General features: G+C 38.4%; 1 protein-coding gene across 14 annotated transcripts in view; it reads right to left on the reverse strand.

Annotated features, from left to right (window-relative positions):
* The window catches only part of MYT1L (myelin transcription factor 1 like), a 371,423-nt gene that overhangs the window by 59,489 nt on the left and 291,749 nt on the right, over nucleotides 1–20,185 (reverse strand). For all 14 annotated transcript variants that reach the window (XM_075269099.1, XM_075269101.1, XM_075269096.1 and 11 more), the window contains 3 exons: nucleotides 6,373–6,507; nucleotides 3,496–3,586; nucleotides 1,810–1,917 (listed from right to left, as the gene is read on the reverse strand). In XM_075269099.1, the coding sequence (XP_075125200.1) occupies nucleotides 1,810–1,917; nucleotides 3,496–3,586; nucleotides 6,373–6,507 (334 nt within the window). The remainder of the gene's footprint in view (nucleotides 1–1,809; nucleotides 1,918–3,495; nucleotides 3,587–6,372; nucleotides 6,508–20,185) is intronic.

Here is a 20,185-nt window from a genome sequence, read left to right on the forward strand (position 1 = left end):
AATGATCGCATACTAAATTAGAAGATAACATGCTGGTGCATCAGTATCTAACACTCTGGTCTTCCCTTATATTTTTGGGCTTAAAAGGGGCTTTTCCATCTCAGTGTTTCAGCAGTCTGCCTGCAGTCTCTTCTTCTCACTTCCTGTAGTTCTCACCCCCCCTTGCTGAGAGAGACACTAAACTATCACAATACATCTGCAGATCAAATGCACATGCTTGTAGAGAATGGACTCATTGCTATCTGTGTGTTTACATAGAGAAATAACCGATAGGGCTTTATCAGCAAACTGCAATTATCTGAATGCATTGTCCTGCTGGCAGAGCAGTGAGTGACGTCTCATCCTATCTCACAGGTCCGTGGTTATGGAAACGGTGTATAAACAATGGCAAGAATAAGTTCACACAGCAGGCAAACAAAGCAACATTTCTAAAGCTATATATTTAGGAAAAGTCTTCAATTTACATAAGCTACCAGCATAGATAGGATCCTTGAGATGGGGAAACCCCTTTAAATTTAATAGATCTTATAAAATCAACAAGATGGGTACAGATGCCTATTTCCCATTTGGTTTGAAAGGTCAATGAGACTCCTTCCTGTTCAGGACAAGCGGTAGGCAGGAAAGAAAACTGCACGGCTTATAACAGTAATATATAAATAAGTAATTACAATAATGTAATACACATTGCAATTTTGGCTGTTTTTATTGTGAATTAGTACAAATAAATGCAACAAAACTGTTACCTACAATCATCTCTGAGGGTAATTTGGTAATGGAGGACCTGATACTGAAGAAGGACCTGCACAATATGGTCACATGACCATGTCTGTGCTCATTGTAAAGCAGTAGGAAGGCTTCACAGAGGAGGGGAGTAAGAGCTGCTATGTAACTGTATGGGACTTGTATTAGTTCACCATGCGTACTGCTATCTGACCTCTCTGACCTATGAATGTATAGGGTCTGCTTTATTTAGGAGGTTTATTTTTAGTTTTGTATATTTTAAAAATCTGGTTTTGGTTCAGACTTTATTCAGATGTCTTTTTGATGTGTGAAATAATTTATGGGCTCTGCATTTATTGAGGACTAGTCTTAGGTCAAGATTTATGTAGATGACCTGGACAGTGAGCCCTCTTTATTTGGAGGAACTGGTTTATATAAGTTTTGGTGGACTGGTCGGGGTTTGCTATGGGGCCTTGTCTGGAAACTGTTGCAGAGTTTGGATCTAGGAATCTGTAATTATTCCAGGGTCTGGTCTGGTATTCATAATCTGGGGGTGCTTACTTTTATTTATTGTTTATTTTTACTTCAAAGTTTGCATTTATTTTGAGCAGCTACTTACGGTGTTATTCAATGGTTAAGGTTTTTATGCATCATATAATGGGCCATGATTTGGATTGATTCGGATCATATACAACAAATTAAAGGAACAAAAGCAATGCTCTGTGTTAGGTGTTCTGCAGAGTCTGCGCAAGCACAGCATAACACCGGGATTGTCTCTTTGCTTTTCTTTGAATCGCTTTCTCTGGATTATTGCCCTAAGACCGTGCACTACACATAATACAATGGATCAGATTTGCCTAAAGTGTTCCATTAAGAAATATAGATTTTTCTTTTAAGCTATCTATAACAATAGAATTGTTAATAAGTATGTATCACATTTATGTATATGAGATGGTATATCATGGTAAATTATGTTTCAAAGAGTTTGTCACATCAAGACAGTCCCCAGTCCAAATGCCTCAATAGACTTAATGGAGGAGGGTCCCCACTTGAGACCTCCTTGTATAATCCTTATAGCAATGTATTTACCTTAAAACACGATCAGACGCTTGACTGGATTTGGATGCATCGCAACTTTGATGTTTCTCTTGAGCTTTTGCTAGTTTTTCTGCAGCAGCAATAGGACATCCTGAAAGACTGCAAGAGGAGATATGTGATAATTTAGATCAATACTAAATATTTGTCTTTCTAGAAATATCTATCTATTTGAAAATATCTATATATCTATCTGAAAAAATGTAAGTAAAAATATATGTCTTTTAAAATATAATTCTATCTAAAATATCTATTTATCCAAAAATATAACTTTATCCATCATCTATCTATCTATTTATCTATCAATTATCTATCTATCTATCTATCTATCTATTTATCTATTATCTATTTATCTATCTATTTATCTATCTATTATCTATCTATCAATCTATCGATCTATCTATCTATCTATTTATTTATCTATCTATTATCTATCTATTTATCTATCTATCTATCTATTATCTATTTATCTATCTATTTATCTATCTATTTATCTATCGATCTATCTATCTATTTATTATCTATCTATCTATCTATCTATCTAACTATCTATCTGTCTATCCATGTATCTAAAAATATCTACTTATTTAAAAATATAAAACTATCTATCTATCTATCTATCTATCTATCTATCTATCTAATATCTATCTATCTAATATCTATCTATCTAACTATCTATCTGTCTATCCATGTATCTAAAAATATCTACTTATTTAAAAATATAAAACTATCTATCTATCTATCTATCTATCTATCTAATATCTATCTATCTATCTATCTATCTATCTATCTATCTATCTAATATCTATATATCTAAGATCTATCTATCTAATATCAATCTATCTATCTATATATCTATCTAATATCTATCTATCTATCTATCTATCTATCTATCTATCTATCTATCTACTCTACCATCTATCTATCTATCTATCTATCTATCTATCTATCTATCTATCTATCTATCTATCTATCTATCTACTCTATCATCTATATAATATCTATCAATCTATCTTTCTTTCTATCTATCTATCTATCTATCTATCTATCTATCTATCTATCTATCTAGCTATCTGAAATATCTATTTTGCATCTGATAACTTGCTGAAGTGTGGTAACTCACAACAAAAGGCACCACATTGTAAAGTCAGGTTAATGTTTGCTGCACTGTTCATCTAACTAAAGTGTCAAGTTAGACTTTGCTATATCTGTATGATATATACCACAGTAATGCCGGAATCTTTAGTAGAACAATCTACATATCCCTATGTATCCCCGCTGGCATACTGTGATGCCAAGCCTATAATACCTGCTACCTATGCACATATCCCAGAATGCAGTAATTCATTATATAAACATTTATTCTAGACTTTTACTATTGTCATTAAAGAGAAATATCTTGACTGGTCATAAACTACATTCTCTCGTTAAAGAAAACATAGGCGCATATTGCAGTTTATAAGAAGGGCAACAGTCAGGAAAAAGTTATCGCTTTGTGCCAAAAAAATCCCTAGATCACACATTTCTTGATCTTGTTATATGACAAACGGAAACTTTTCAGTAGTTTAAGAAAGCAAAGTAAGCACCAGCTGTCATCTCTTCAATTCAAGAGGGACTACCAGAAAGTGCTGCTGTAGTAAAAATGTCCGTCTGTAGCCGTTCCAGCGATGCTGTGCCTACCTTCTGTGAGAGTTCCTGTTGCTGTTTACGTGGCCTCTCCCGGTGCAACCTGGTGTCGGGCACTTAAGAACATTTTCATGCATGGCGAGAACTTGGCAGAAGAAAAACAAATAGTAAAAGAACGAAATCAGTATGAAAAATGGAAAGACATTAAAGAGTTTTTTTTTTTTGCTAAATGTAAGTTTTACTTTTTGTTAATCGTTGCGATGTCAATTTGACCTTATCTTTTTGTTCAATTACATCAAATTTTGCTTTTTATACTTCTTGAAGACGCAACTTCAATATGTATACTGCACACAAGGGGGGAATTTACTATCCCATCTATGCCAGGGTGTATTTGTAGCATATCTTTGTCGTGCCAGAACTGCAACATATTGTTCTTTCTACAACCTGCTCATCAATTTTTACGAAAGTGGGAAGAACAGGGCAGAGACCAAGGTGGGACGGGAACGTTTGAGCCAACAAATTTATCCAGTAAGTTGGTGCAAGTTAGATCTGAATATTATATATCATGCCCTAAATGGAATAGATCTCAATTCTGATATATGGGTGTGCACCGGTATTATTAAGTGGCCCCAACTATATGTTAAAAAACTAAAAAATATTTTACGCTAGGCTCATAACTGAATTCGGGTTTCTATTCTCTGGGACGCAAAAAATATCAAACAAACTCACTTAAAAATGGCTACATTGTGGCTCAGCGATAAGCACTGCAGCCTTGCAGCGCTGGAGTCCTGGGTTCTAATCCTGCTAAGGACAATATCTGCAAGGAGTTTGTATGTTCTCCCTGTGTTTCAGTGGATTTCATTCCATACTCCAAAGACATACTGATAGGGAAAAATGTAGATTGTGAGCCCTATGTGGGGTTCACAGTCTACAAAAAAACAACAGTAACCTATAGACCTCCTATACTATAATGGGGTCCATCCTGTTTCTGCCCAAAAAATGCTGCTTGCAGGACTCTTCTCTCTGCATTTTTCAATTGGAAATGGGGACGGAATCCCCGTACAGCAATTGAACACAGGTATAAACACAGCCCAACCTAACATGGGATGCCATTAATTTTATAATTTTTTACATCACATTGTAAGTTTCCATTTTAGGTTTATTTTTTTTTATATGATATAACATATAGTAACCCTCTGGATATAACTTTACCCGAAGGCAAGCAGAGAAATAGCATAGTAATAAATGTAAAGACTACGGTATGTGCTACACGGTTACTTGCACCAAAAATACACCACTTTCTCCATTTTCTAACCTACTCGACACTTTTTCAAAATGTGAGTAAAGAAAGGCAAACATCAAGGATGGGTTAGGGCTAGGGTTGAGCGATCAGGTCCCGATTGGCGATCAAACAAATTTCACGATCAGGATCAGCTGGAAAATGATTGAAAATCGGATTTTGAAATCTCAAGATCGGCTTAACCCTACTGTGTATATTATATACAATTAGGGTTGTGCGATTGGGATCGGGAAAGATCGGATATCGATCAGCGATCGAGCAAATTTCACAATTGGGATCGGGATTGGCAGGAAAATGATTGGAAATTGATTTTAAAATCAATCCTGAAATCTTAAGATTGGCTCAACCCTAGTTAGGGCTTTGTAAATGGATTTACTACAACTCATTCCAGAAAACTATCCAACTTTACATCTCCTATTAGTTGGCTTAGTTCACGCCAAAAGAATGTGTCAAAATTTGTCACACAATGATGAAACCTAAGTCTTGTCCACATTTAGTAAACCACATAGTCCACTAAAAGTGCCTGAACAATGGTTAAAATACTTTAGAAATGTTTTGACCGGATTTTTTGGAGTAAATTACCGAATAAGGGAGCACATTGCTTAGTAAGTTTTGCCTACTGTTCACTGTATTTTGCAAAATTCTGTATTTTTTCACTATTTAAGCAGGTCATGAACATTAGACTTTTATTGGTTGAAACTACAGATTTCAACAGGTACAGCCAACCATCTAATGTGCATGGGGCCTCAGTGACTCTACCCTGACAGCAAATGGGGGAGTCAGAGTTTAGCCAAACCTTTTGTTCTCTGGAAAGGAAGTCACTTCCAGAATAATGTGTCAGCTGCTCCCCCGCTCCCAATTCAGTATATGTATTGTTTGGCGCCATCCAAGCATCCATGTGTACCTGAGAGACACTCGAGATAGCCACTGGTGAAATGAGCATATGGCCAGCTTTATTTAGACTAAAAAGAGAGGGAGCCCCTTTAACTTACTCAGCGTCACACCAGGAGTTACTCAGGACTGTGATACTCATCTCCACTTCCTCTTCTCATTTAGTGACATCATGTCCATTGATCACATGACTATGCCACATCTCATCCCCGTTCATTTGAATGATAGTGAACCGCAGCATGCCCATGTGATGTCACTTCTTGAAAACAAGAATTGGATCTCAGTATTATAGTCCTGGACAATCCTTTTAATGGGGTATGTTGAATTCTGTCATGGCCAATGCTTGGTTTCCTTGGGAGATACGCCATCGCCAGAGGTCCATCACCATCACCAGAGCTGTTTGTGCAATGAACGCAATAATAAAACCGTATGTGGTAAGCTCATTAGCTCTCTCTGGTGGTGGCAACTAGAGCTCTGTATTAAATAGACAAAGCCCTGTCCGCTTTGAGGATACATTAGAAACAGTGTAATAATATCATCAGATACCAAAAAACCAATACCCCTGGCCAAGATGCAAGTGTTTATCCTTTTGTTTCTTTTTCTATTTATGGACACTTTATATAAAATCATTTTTCAAAAATATAGAATTTTTATATTTTTTTGGAAGACATCCTATGTAATTTGACAAATTTGCAAGACAAATGACTATCATTGTATGTGCTATGTATACTACAACTTACTTTCTGGAGGTACCCTGTCTTTGTGTGGGCAACCTGATAAACTCCGATGGTGGGGATATAAGCCAGTCACATGACCTGTGCCGTCACAGCCAGGGGTGGGACATTTGCTCTCTTTCTTCTCAGTCCGTGAGGGATCTATAGGTGAAAAACAATATATAGTTATAAAAAAGATCAGATTATAAATTGTACAAATAACATAGTGGATCACTCACGTTTCGCACGTCTACTCATTGTCACCTTATATGCAGTGCAAAGTAATATCTTTATTTCTATCTAATGTCATGATTGTAAGTTTCATTCACTGTTGAAGCAGAACATGAAGATCTTGATGGAAAATTAACACCAGTCCTTCCCCTGACCCCCAACAATAAGGTATCATTTATAGTATTGGTCTCATATTGGGTACCGACACTTTATGGGCCCCCAAGACACCAGGACCTGGGTGTAACCAAACCCTCTGAAACTACTTGAGTTACACCATTTATGTAGAAATACTACAAATCAAACTTTCTCCTTATACCCTATTATGACAAATATGAGGGTTTCCCACTCCGGACCAACTTCTATAAGCAAGAGCATGGAGCGGGACTGTTGATTTGACTCATTTTGGATTCCCCTTTTGTTCATTCACTCCTTTTATGTTAACAGACAACAATCAACACTTGTATTTTTGAAAACATTTTTACGTTACAACATTTTTTCCACTCCTGCCTAGAACTTTTGCACAACATTGTAAACCCCATCAGTTGCTGGCAGCGTTTCTAGAAACATATATCAATGTAACATTGAAGCCTTTATTTTGATGGATGTAATAAAGATGGTCTAGATGTTTCCTCGCTTGCATTGATTGATTGAAGCCATAAATTAGTTGCTTAGTACTATCCCTGGGATGACCTTTGTAGTAGGATTTACAATGTCCAGAGGGTGCATTAAAGAATCTGCTCCTTTGACTAGCGGAAACATAGTGAGCATAAAATCCAATTTTTACATGGACTTCTTCCATCTTTAGACGTGTAGTCTAAAGTATGCTTCCATTTTCATATATTATTCCTGGAGGTCTAGTGTTATTTATTAATATAATGATGTATTAAGTTTATGTGGTTTAGGTTGGCTATTGGGTTAAACTTTAGCTATTTTTTAATGTCTGTTAGTACTACTATTGGGTTAATAAATACACTCATATACCTTTGTCTATGTTTTGAGTGATTTCTGGGTGTCTTTGGAAGCTCCTGGTATCTCCTGCTTTTGTTTACAAGGTTCAGCTTCCAGCTATGTAACTTCCTCACTAACCTCTCTCACCTTGCTCCCCCCTCCTTCCTCACTCCTCCCTCACATACACCCCCTCCCTGTTTCTCTAACTATCCCACCCTTCCCTACCTACTCAGCCCAACCCCTGACCCATATTATATACTTACCCCCACGCTTCTTCCATCGAGGTGGACCCTCCTCCTCCTGTACTGCTCCTGTACTTCTCCTTCTCAGCAACAATGATCCACCTCTATTGCGCATGCGTGGAAGTGCAGTATAGGTGAATTACTGGTGGTGGCAGTGTGCACAGAGTGGAGAAGAGCATGGACAGATAGACTCATTACAGAGGGAGGGGCTGTCTTGCCAGAAGAAGCCTGGATGGTAAGTATAATGGAGTGGGGGTAGTAGTGATGATCCGTTTCCGGAAATGGGGAAATGGATCATCAATGGATAATCAGAAAATGTCCATGGGGTGGTCATATGACCACACCAGGGACATGGGTAACTATCCAGTTTTGATAATTGATGTTATTTAGAAAGTAGGAGAGGGGAGGGTGTTTAGAGTAGTGTAGGGGTATCTAGTTATCTAATTATCCTACAACCCTTTTAAGTCGTGTTTAGAAATATGCAAATTAGGCTGAAGTGCAGTGGGGTGTGTCCGAACCTTCTTAAAATGTTTTTCATTTCATCAAGATAATGGTGCATATTTTGGACTATCTAAAGGTATGATGTGGAATGTCCTTTACTATCCTCCAAGGAAATAATGGTAAGGTGCCAACCTTCCACAAACACTTTATGTGCCAATGTGAAGTACTTATGTAGAGGGTCCATGCCAACAATATGCCTTGTCAAGGACTCCTTAGTCCACCGATTCAATCTTACATTTGGATATGGGTGTCACTATTGGTGGTTTGTCCACAGCAGAACCCAGGAAAAGTAAGTATAGGAACCCTTCATGGAAAACCTTATTAACAAACAATATTATTGTATCTACTAAATTACTAACCCTACAATTGCCAAATAGTTGGCAGGTATTGTTTCAAGCCTAGTCTTGTTTTAATATATCAGGTTTAGTTTTTTAAAAAAATTTTTTGGAATATTTACTTGCAAACTGTATTTTACGAAAACCCTCATTGAAAAAGCACTCCAAATAAGCCCCGACCACTCATTTGGAGGACCCCCATTATGATTAATAACCCCTCCCTTTGACTTCAAAGGAAATAATTGACCAGTGAGGAGCCAGAACAATTTGTATTCATCTCAGACAGAGAGCAGCAATTCAGACGTGAGTGGGAAGTGGCTCATTACAATGCAGCGGCTTCCCTGCTGCTTCAGTATCCTTGTCTTATCACTCTTGTAGGGGGAAAAAAAGCGTTAAATTTCACAGTTTCTTTCAGTGTGTTCTGTTTTAACACAGAACATGTACAAAGACCAGATTTTCTGTACTTATTGCATAAAAGCAAAAGGCCACCTGCACTGAGGCAAAGCTCATTAAAACAGTTTTCTTTTGTGCACCGTCCTCTTATCGACCTGTTAGGATAAACATATTTTCTAATGGAGCGTGGAGAGAAAACACCTTATTTTACTATCAAAGCCTTCGGGTTAAATTTTGATTTGCATTGACTCCTCTTCTTCTACAAGCACAGCGTTACAGGTGGATTTTACAATGGCGTGGGGTCAAATAGTTTGGTTGGCCAAGAGATGGCACCTAGGAAATGGAAATGTAGCGTTCGTGCAGTATTTGATGCTAGGTTTGCGAGTCCGGATCCAGTTTAGGGCGCGTTCACATCTTTTGTAGGACCAGGAGAACGGCTTAAACAATAGAATGAATCTGTCTAATGACCAATAACAAGAGATCCCCAGGGACCCCATTGACTGTAATGAGGTCCTTTGGGTATCCATTATTTTCTCACTGACATCGCCAAACAAAAAAAGTCTTGCACGTTTTTTTTTTGTGCGCAATGTCAGACAGGCTCTGCACCAGACGCATATGTGAATGTTGTTTTAGACACACGGCTATGATATATTTGATATATAATCATTTGGATAAGATATAAAGGATTAGATATTGATTTTGCTCATTCAAAGCTGATAAAACTATAGCTGCTATGACATCATCGTCTACTATAAACACTTTGCATAAATTATTTAAGGTAAGGTTCACATCTGCATTCGGGTCATTCTGTTCCCCTATCCGCATGAAATATGCAAAGAGAAAAGTCCTGCAAGCAGCTCATTTCTCTCCACATTTTTCATGCGGAAACCACACAGACCCCATTATAATCTATGGGGTTCGCGGGTTTCCTGACTACTTTTTTATGTGGATTAGGTTTCCCGAATGGAAAACCATGTGAGGATGTGAACCGGGCCTATCAGATATTGATTGTTAAAACTTATGTTTACCTTTACAACCAACCAAATGCATCTAAAACAAAAAAAAAATTACAAAAAAATTTGCTACTGTTTTTATATACACATATTCTATGCAGTCCAGTGTGTCTCTATGGTTACAGACTACAAATACACTGTGTATTCTGATACTACAGTCTTAGAACTAGAACCCACAGAATTTGTGACTGTAGAACTAGAACCCACAGAATTTGTGACTGTAGATCTAGAATTCACAGAATTTGTGACTGTAGAACTAGAATCTACAAAATTTGTGACTGTAAAACTAGAATTCACAGAATTTGTGACTGTAGAATTAGAATCTACAAAATTTGTGACTGTAGAACTAGAATTCACAGAATTTGTGACTGTAGAATTAGAATCTACAAAATTTGTGACTGTAGAACTAGAATTCACAGAATTTGTGACTGTAGAACTAGAATCTACAAAATTTGTGACTGTAGAACTAGAATCTACAAAATTTGTGACTGTAGAACTAGAATTCACAGAATTTGTGACTGTAGAACTAGAATTCACAGAACTTGTGACTGTAGAACTAGAATTCACAGAATTTGTGACTGTAGAACTAGAATCTACAAAATTTGTGACTGTAGAACTAGAATTCACAGAATTTGTGACTGTAGAACTAGAATCTACAAAATTTGTGACTGTAGAACTAGAATCTACAAAATTTGTGACTGTAGAACTAGAACCCACAGAATTTGTGACTGTAGAACTAGAATTCACAGAATTTGTGACTGTAGAACTAGAATTCACAGAATGTGTGACTGTAGAACTAGAATTCACAGAATGTGTGACTGTAGAACTAGAATTCACAGAATTTGTGACTGTAGAACTAGAATTCACAGAATTTGTGACTGTAGAACTAGAATCTACAAAATTTGTGACTGTAGAACTAGAATTCACAGAATTTGTGACTGTAGAACTAGAACTCACAGAATTTGTGACTGTAGAACTAGAACCCACAGAATTTGTGACTGTAGAACTAGAATTCACAGAATTTGTGACTGTAGAACTAGAATTCACAGAATTTGTGACTGTAGAACTAGAATCTACAAAATTTGTGCATGTAAAACTAGAATCCACAAGATTTGTGACTATAGAAATACAGTCCTATGAAAAAGTTTGGGCACCCCTATTAATCTTAATCATTTTTAGTTCTAAATATTTTGGTGTTTATAACAGCCATTTCAGTTTGATATATCTAATAACTGATGGACACAGTAATATTTCAGGATTGAAATGAGGTTTATTGTACTAACAGAAAATGTGCAATATGCATTAAACCAAAATTTGACCTGTGCAAAAGTATGGGCACCTCAACAGAAAAGTGACATTAATATTTAGTAGATCCTCCTTTTACAAAGATAACAGCCTCTAGTCGCTTCCTGTAGCTTTTAATCAGTTCCTGGATCCTGGATGAAGGTATTTTGGACCATTCCTCTTTACAAAACAATTCAAGTTCAGTTAAGTTAGATGGTCGCCGAGCATGGACAGCCCGCTTCCAATCATCCCACAGATGTTCAATGATATTCAGGTCTGGGGACTGGGATGGCCATTCCAGAACATTGTAATTGTTCCTCTGCATGAATGCCTGAGTCGATTTGGAGCGGTGTTTTGGATCATTGTCTTGCTGAAATATCCATCCCCGACGTAACTTCAACTTCGTCACTGATTCTTGAACATTATTCTCAAGAATCTGCTGATACTGAGTGGAATCCATGCGATCCTCAACTTTAACAAGATTCCCGGTGCCAGCATTGGCCACACAGCCCCAAAGCATGATGGAACCTCCACCAAATTTTACAGTGGGTAGCAAGTGTTTTTCTTGGAATGCTGTTTTTTTGGACGCCATGCATAACGCCTTTTTGTATGACCAAACAACTCAATCTTTGTTTCATCAGTCCACAGGACCTTCATCCAAAATGAAGCTGGCTTGTCCAAATATGCTTTTGCATACCTCAGGCGACTCTATTTGTGGCGTGCTTGCAGAAACGGCTTCTTTCTCATCACTCTCCCATACAGCTTCTCCTTGTGCAAAGTGCGCTGTATTGTTGACCGATGCACAGTGACACCATCTGCAGCAAGATGATGCTGCAGCTCTTTGGAGGTGGTCTGTGGATTGTCCTTGACTGTTCTCACCATTCTTCTTCTCTGCCTTTCTGATATTTTTCTTGGCCTGCCACTTCTGGGCTTAACAAGAACTGTCCCTGTGGTCTTCCATTTCCTTACTATGTTCCTCACAGTGGAAACTGACAGGTTAAATCTCTGAGACAACTTTTTGTATCCTTCCCCTGAACAACTATGTTGAACAATCTTTGTTTTCAGATCATTTGAGAGTTGTTTTGAGTAGCCCATGATGCCACTCTTCAGAGGAGATTCAAATAGGAGATCAACATGCAATTGGCCACCTTAAATACCTTTTCTTATGATTGGATACATCTGGCTATGAAGTTCAAAGCTCACTGAGGTTACAAAACCAATTTTGTGCTTCAGTAAGTCAGTAAAAAGTAGTTAGGGGAATTCAAATCAATAAAATGATAAGGGTGCCCATACTTTTGCACCGGTCAAATTTTGGTTTAATGCATATTGCACATTTTCTGTTAGTACAATAAACCTCATTTCAATCCTGAAATATTACTGTGTCCATCAGTTATTAGATATATCAAACTGAAATGGCTGTTACAAACACCAAAATATTTAGAACAAAAAATGATTAAGATTAATAGGGGTGCCCAAACTTTTTCATAGGACTGTAGAATACACTGAATTTGTTTGTAGTCTGTAACCTTGGAGTTCCATGTAGTAAACCTGCATAGGAGTTGCAGACATAAAGCTGTAAGTAATGTAATAATCTAATATTATTTGGCAAGATGGGAAATTGTTACCCAACTGCTACAGTACATGAAAGGGACATGTCACCTTCCAAGGACCTTTTATTAACACTACACGTACTAACATTGATTTTGTATTAGTAATACATTGTTGGCTAGTATTAAAAATAATTCATCAATTATTATTATTTCATCAATACCACATTGGTGGGGGTCTGACACCGGGCAATCTCACCGATCAGCTGTTCTCAGCACAGTGTACAGAGCCAAAAGTAGATGTTTCCATACACCTGCAGAGTAGTAATCAGTGTGTAGCTGATCAGAACTGATCTAATATTCATGACCTTATATTGAGTCCTGAACAACCCCTTTAACGTTGAGATGTCTCTTCAGTAAGAAAAGACATTTGGCCCCCAAGCTTCTTCTCTAGTGTACTACCAGTCAGTACAGAGAGGCAATTAACGCAGGATGAAATGTCATGTCAAAGTCATATAAACAGTGTAAGAGAGGGGAAATGACTTCCAGTTACATCTCGGAAATAGAAGAGAGACACTCTTCAATACAAAAATTCAAAGACTTATCCTTGTTTCTTCCAGGGGCGAACCGTGACGCTTACGATAAGTGGAGTCCTGGTCTTAAAGGGGTTTTCCAATTACAGACATTGTATTGTATCCACCTCTGCAACCTGCACTGATTCCCAAAACAGGGGTCCCTTAACCACCAGCTGCTGCAAATAGAGTGGTGACTGTGCATAAGGGGAGTTCGCAACTCACTGGTATTCCAAAAACAGCCAAGCATGCAAGTGTATGTTTGAAATGGGAAGAACAATTGTCTGTGGACCAGTTGAGTAATGTTGACATGTAGCTACCTATGCCGAGCAGAAGTCATCATAGACCCCTGGACATCCCGTTCCTCTAACTGAGAGGAGTAATTCTAGAAAAGTAAATATGCAAATACCCTAAGTCCATCGAGTATTGCAAGTGACAGGTTCATGACTTTATAATGCACCACCATGTATGTCTGATCACTTTAGGAACGCAACCAGGATAGTGGAAGATATTACGACACTTATGGTGTACTCCTCGCCTTCAGGATAGTATACAACAATCCCAAGCTTTCTTTTTGGGATCCCCGTTCCGGTAATGACTGCCTTATCCACAATTAGCATATGTAAATGGCAGCACTGCCAGGTAAATCTGGAAGGTGAAATTACCCTTTTGAAATGATGAACATTAGTTGAAAGTAACTCAACCAACAAGATTCATCAGTATAATCCCGGGCTCAGAGGACTCATTTCTTTGCTACTTATAGACATTACACACAAGGGGATTGCCTTAAGTTCCGCATTGGCAAAAAGACAAGTTTCTTCTTTTAATACAAATAATCTACTTTAATTAGTTCTGCTACTAGAGAATGTAGAGGGTGACAACACGGGTGTCTTATCCTAATGATGAAGGATGTCGCCAGACACATCACTACGGGACTATGAAATATGGCCGATCTACAAAGGCCAACAAAGGAAGAAACAAAGAGATTGATCTAAGTGCTAAAGTAAATACCTGCTCAGGGACTCCCAGGATTTATACTCCCGATTTGTATCACTTCTACACCCAAAAAGGCCAAGAAATTCTAAAGACACATCTTTTGCCATTGTGAATTCTAAATGTGAAGAGTGACCAAAATCTGGTGCATGCGTATAATTGGTGTATGAGTTATAGACATGAAGATTTGTCATAATCTTAAAGGGATTCTGCCACCTGAACCCATGAGATAGGTTGTGGTCATCTCAATTAAGCTCTGTTTCCCCTTGTAAAGCAGTGTCTCCATTGCTGAGATATCATTGGAGCAATGAGGGCTTTACCGCTTACTACTTTGGAGCAACAGCAATGCACTTATTGCACCGAAGAGCCCGGTGGAATATTAACAAAAATAGAGATATCTCAGCAATGCCGATTCACAGAGAAAGCACTGTTTTATTCAGTTGACCCCAATCTATCCATCTGTGGGGCTGGGTTGATAGGCTGGATCCCTATAAAGGGGATCTGTCAAATAATTTTACCCTATAAAACAGCTGGAGCTGGAGCTGGTAGGACACACAATGTGAATGTGCAGAGATACTAAGTAAATTAGGTGACAAGTGCAATGGGGATGGGCAAGTACCATGGGTCTGGTTTGTGAGACTCTTAGGGCTAGTTTGCTAGATTTGGAGCACTTTCAGAAATTGTGCCCATCCTTGTTGGACTTGCCACGTAATTTGCATAATCAAAGTTGATATTTTTAACGTCAACACTCATGGGAAAATAAATTAGTTCTGGTATTGTGACTGCTTTATGGGATCCAAGTGGTCTAAGGGAGGGTTCACACGATGTCTTTTGGCTCATAATCTGGCACGTCTATGCCGCGGGAGCTTTTGCGGGCTGTATACGCTCCCATTGATTTCAATGGTAGCGTGGATCGTATACGCGGCGCTATTTTGCGGCCGTGATTTTGTGGCCGCAAAATAGCGCCGCGTATACGATCCACGCTCCCATTGAAATCAATGGGAGCGTATACGGCCCGCAAAAGCTCCCGCGTTGTAGATGTGCCAAAAGACATCATGTGAACCCTCCCCAAGTCTTAGCAATATTTAGGATAGTAAAAGGTTTAACCATATTTGATCTCTGAATATGAATCTCTATATTTAGGGTAATTTTTCCCTTAGGTACAAGAGTCATTTGCCTATAGACAACCCTGTGGTGGGTGATGCCTGCTGCTCAAGATCAAGTCTACATTATAGTTATTGGGTACCTATTAGTTTAACAAAGCTCTGACACAACATAATAGCATGTCAGAAGTTTTGTTCAGCGGGATCCTGGTGACAATGAAACAAAGGGCCACATTGCTTGGGTGGCCCTTTTCGCATTCATGTAAGTGATCAGTGGGGCTCAACATCTAGACCATGACCAGTCAAATCTTCTAACACGTCCCTACAAAATGTATTTAAATGTAGATTCTGAGTCCCATATAGAGCTCACAATGTACATTTTTTCCTATGTATGTCTTTTTGGAGTATGGGAGGAAATCCACGCAAACACGGGGAGAACATACAAACTCCTTGCAGATGTTGTCCTTGGCAGGATTCGAATCAAGGATTCTAGCATTGCAAGGCTGCAGTTCCGACCGCTGAGACACCATGTGGCCACGCAATGAAATTTATTAAAAGGGTTGTCTAGATCAAAAATCCATGTTCGTATACCGTGATATTAACTTGTTATACAACAATCTACTGTTTTTAATGGACGTTATGTAATGCATAAAATCACCTGTGGTGGCACTACAGGGAAATTGACCACTTATTGCCAGGCTTACCCACAGATTGCAGCAGATTGCTCCTTATTCCAAAATTTTGTGACCACTTTATTGTCAAAGGAGCCTACTACCAAATAGGGATTACGTTTATGGCGGTAACTGGCCTGGTAGTCTTTAGTTTGTACTTGATATAGTTCCATTTGTAGAAAATAAAAAGCTAAGTTATAAAGGTTAAGGTTCCTTTCATTAAAAATAATGAGCCCAGGTTAGCTAAGTATATTCATTTCTAGAGGGCCCGAATATATTAAGTGCAGGGCCTATAGTGCAAGGTGTTCTGTACCTTCAGGCATCTATTACATAAACCTATATACAAAACAACAAGAGACTAAATCTCACATTTTTGATTAAGATTTCAGAATTAAGAAATCTTATCGGAAAGCGTTACTTATTGTCGTTGTATAATTGTGACATATCTGATGATTAGTGTTGAGCCGATCTTGAGATTTCAGGATAATTTTTAAAATCAGATTTTTGATAATTTTCTAGCCGATCCCGATCGTGAAATTTGCTCGATCGACGATCGGGATCTGATCTTTCCCGATCACTCAACCCTACTGATGATAATTTACTTGGAGACACTTTATTCTTACTGGCCAGGGTGGACGGTCTGGTGGTGGACTTACACAAGTAGATCAAGATTGTATAAAATAATTCTCGTCAAATTGGCTGTGAGTCGAGTGACTGAGCATGTGTGTCCACCAGCAGTTTAGATGGACGTGCATATTGCTATACACTTTGAACACCAGGTGGCACCATACCGTGTAAGTCAATGTCGCAACTCTTCACTGATTCATTTTTGTTATAGCATGTAAATGTAAAATATTTTTCTTTTCTTCCGATCTACAATAGGATGTCCCAATTATATAATGTAGCTGAAATATCTGTATATGTTTAGGAAAGGACATAGCACAGAACATAATATAGACAGCATCTCTTTTAATGATACATTTAGACTTATGTTTCTCCCCACTATTGAATTATATTCAGTTCTGTTCTCACAGCAAGGAAGAGAACAAGTGAATTGCATTTAAGAAAGAAATTGCTATCGATCCTCACCTAAGACACATCATGCCTTGCATCTGAAATGATTTTCACCACCCAACCATCAATGGATAATTAATGTGCAGTCACTGTCCCTGCCGTCCATTATTATCCATCCATATATACTGGAGGTCTATCAGGGCACGCTGGACTCATCATTACGTCTGCTCATAAAGACATCAGAGGCTCGGTATACATGGTCTACGTTACTGGCTAATGATGTTTATGATCCCCAACTATTACTATCAAGCGATCCATAAATCATTTACGTTCATTGGAGACGAGAAACCTGCCGAGATATGCTGCTTGTAAAAGTAAAATACAGAACCTGACCGAATCTAGCTCCACTGGCCAGAATAAAAAAATGAACTATTGACAAAGAATGGATAAGGCATCACCTAATAATAATAATCATTAAAAAATTCTGCAAAGAAATGAAAAATGCTTCTGGTTCACACTAATGCCGGTCGTCCGTTCTTCTGATCTATCGGAGGACCAAAAGAACAGACAAACATATCACTAAAGTAGTGGACACCATCAGAAAACGAGAGACCTCATTGACTATACCGGGGTCCAATGAGTGTCTGTTCTTTTTGAATCGCCAGACAAAGAAATTGTCTGGCAGGACTTTTTTGGTTTATAGATTTTAGGGGGATCTACACTGGACGGACATCCAATGCAAATAGGACCCCAGCTTGACGCTGATTTCAGACATTTGTAATGTGGTTGCTGTATGCAAGGGTTAATTTTGTTTGTTTTTATGGTTCACCCATTTCAGTTACTTAGGTGGTGAGCTACAGTATGCAGATTCTCTAGGGTACTACTTAGTACTGCCCAATACCAGTCTGTATACCGAAGCAGTAGATACATATATGTGTGCACTATACAGATACTAATTTCAATTCTAGAAAAGCTAATGGTGTTCCCATCTTAGGTTTTGTCATCCACAGAATACATCTGTATATATTGATAATTTGGCGGATATGACTCTAGTGTTCCTTTTATTAACATTGGCATTTTCTGGGCTTATCAATTGATAACCAATCTTTTAGTATAGGTCACCAATTGAAGGTCAACTGGGGTCTGACACTTTGGCCCCCAAAAATCAACTATTTGAAGTGACACACAGTGAGTATTGTCTCCACTTTACCAGCCATGTGCCGTCACATCCATGGGTCAATTGTCCAGTTTCCAGTGAATGGGGATGACCTATGATACCAAGTACAGACACTATACAATATATGATAGGGTAAGGATGGACACCTTTATATCTGACTCTTAGAAGTCATTATTGGGGTATTGCCACACATTTCCCGCCTCACGCCAAGCCTACTAGCCATGTGGTAACTTTGTAGCCAGTAATATGGAACATCAATCAATAAATGTTATACCATGTTCAGAGGTGAACCCCGAAAGACCAGCCTGGATTTACAGCCAGAATCGCACGACATGGTAGAACCTCTCACAGTAAGTCCAATTATTATTTTATTCTAAATGAAGCAATTCCTGAGTTTTTATTGGTCTTCACAGCCATGGTTAGGCTTTTAGCCCTGGAATATTCTGTGTGACACTTGAACAAACTCCCTATAAGTAGAGATAATATCAGGCAGTACAATTGGTTTTCCATTCTTCTTTCGAGCCCATCATTTGCCTTGTTACTAGGACGGTGCACACTGCGCCGGTGTCTCTCCCTAGTGATCAATTATCTCTATCTGAGCTTTTGTCTCACCTCAATTCACCTGTCAAAAACAAAACAGCGGAGAGACAAATTTACATAGAGTCCCTTTGTGAACTTGGAAAGTAGAGGGACACGAATTTGATTCATTGGTACAGTAGGCAGGGAACCGACTTAACTAGAAGGACATTTGCGACCATGTCTAAATAACATTTGGGGGATTTATTAAAACTGGCAATTGTTAGACCTTATTCATATCTCCACATATCACGTACAGGTGGTGTCGGCATTTTCCTGGATGCATTACGTACCCATTTATGTCAATTTATTTAGATTATTATTATTACTTAGATGTCAGTGTTTTTTTTTGCAGACCATTGGTCCACCAAACACGATGGAGGACAGATTGCCCCCCACCCTGCTCCTTTGTAGTTGGTGTGCTGTCCACGATTGATCCACTTTTCACGTCTCGGTTGTCTCGGTCATCTCGCTTATGTGCATGAACCCTTATGCTACAATTACTAAGAGACTTAGTAATTCTTGTACATGCAGGTATGCCTGATCACAAACCTATGACCGTCAGGACCTGGGATAGATTTATTAGATAGCTCAATCCAGTTTGCTGGCATGAGATTTAGTAAATCTGGCAGACTTACTCCCCTGCCTTGTCCCGCCTAGATTCCTGCTCCGCGGGGGCTGAGATGTGCCCTAGAAAAACGAGAGCTGATATCTCGTTACATCAGTTTTTATTACATCTCCCCTACAGAGTCCACAGGTTACAGCATTGTAGACTATCTTAATAGGAGATCAAGACCTGGCAACAGAGTTCTAGCTTTTCTTTTTTGTCTCTGCGAAAGAAAAGAATAAACTTTCCCCATAATTAAATTGCTGACTATATCACTTGTTCTTCCAGACTGAAAATATCTCATTCAAAGGGGCTAATGGGATCATCAATTAATCTAAGTGGAATTAATTGCATATTGTTGCGAGTGATTTAGAGACACTGAATTCATGTACCTCGCATACACAGCAAGACACTTGAAGAGCAGACTCGTTCCTCTGAAGATGCGCACTACATCAAAGCTCATTATTAACTCATAGCAATAAATATAATAAAAAGCTGATTATTCTAATTCATCAATCACCCATCATTAGCCAGCGTGATTAAATGTCTTCCTAATGAACGGCTTCATTCCGACAAAAATATTCTAAAAGGTATTAAGACCAGGGGACTTGTCAATTCCTGAATGGCACCGAT

The sequence above is a fragment of the Leptodactylus fuscus genome, chromosome 3 (assembly GCF_031893055.1).
Source record: "Leptodactylus fuscus isolate aLepFus1 chromosome 3, aLepFus1.hap2, whole genome shotgun sequence".
Classification (NCBI taxonomy): domain Eukaryota; kingdom Metazoa; phylum Chordata; class Amphibia; order Anura; family Leptodactylidae; genus Leptodactylus; species Leptodactylus fuscus.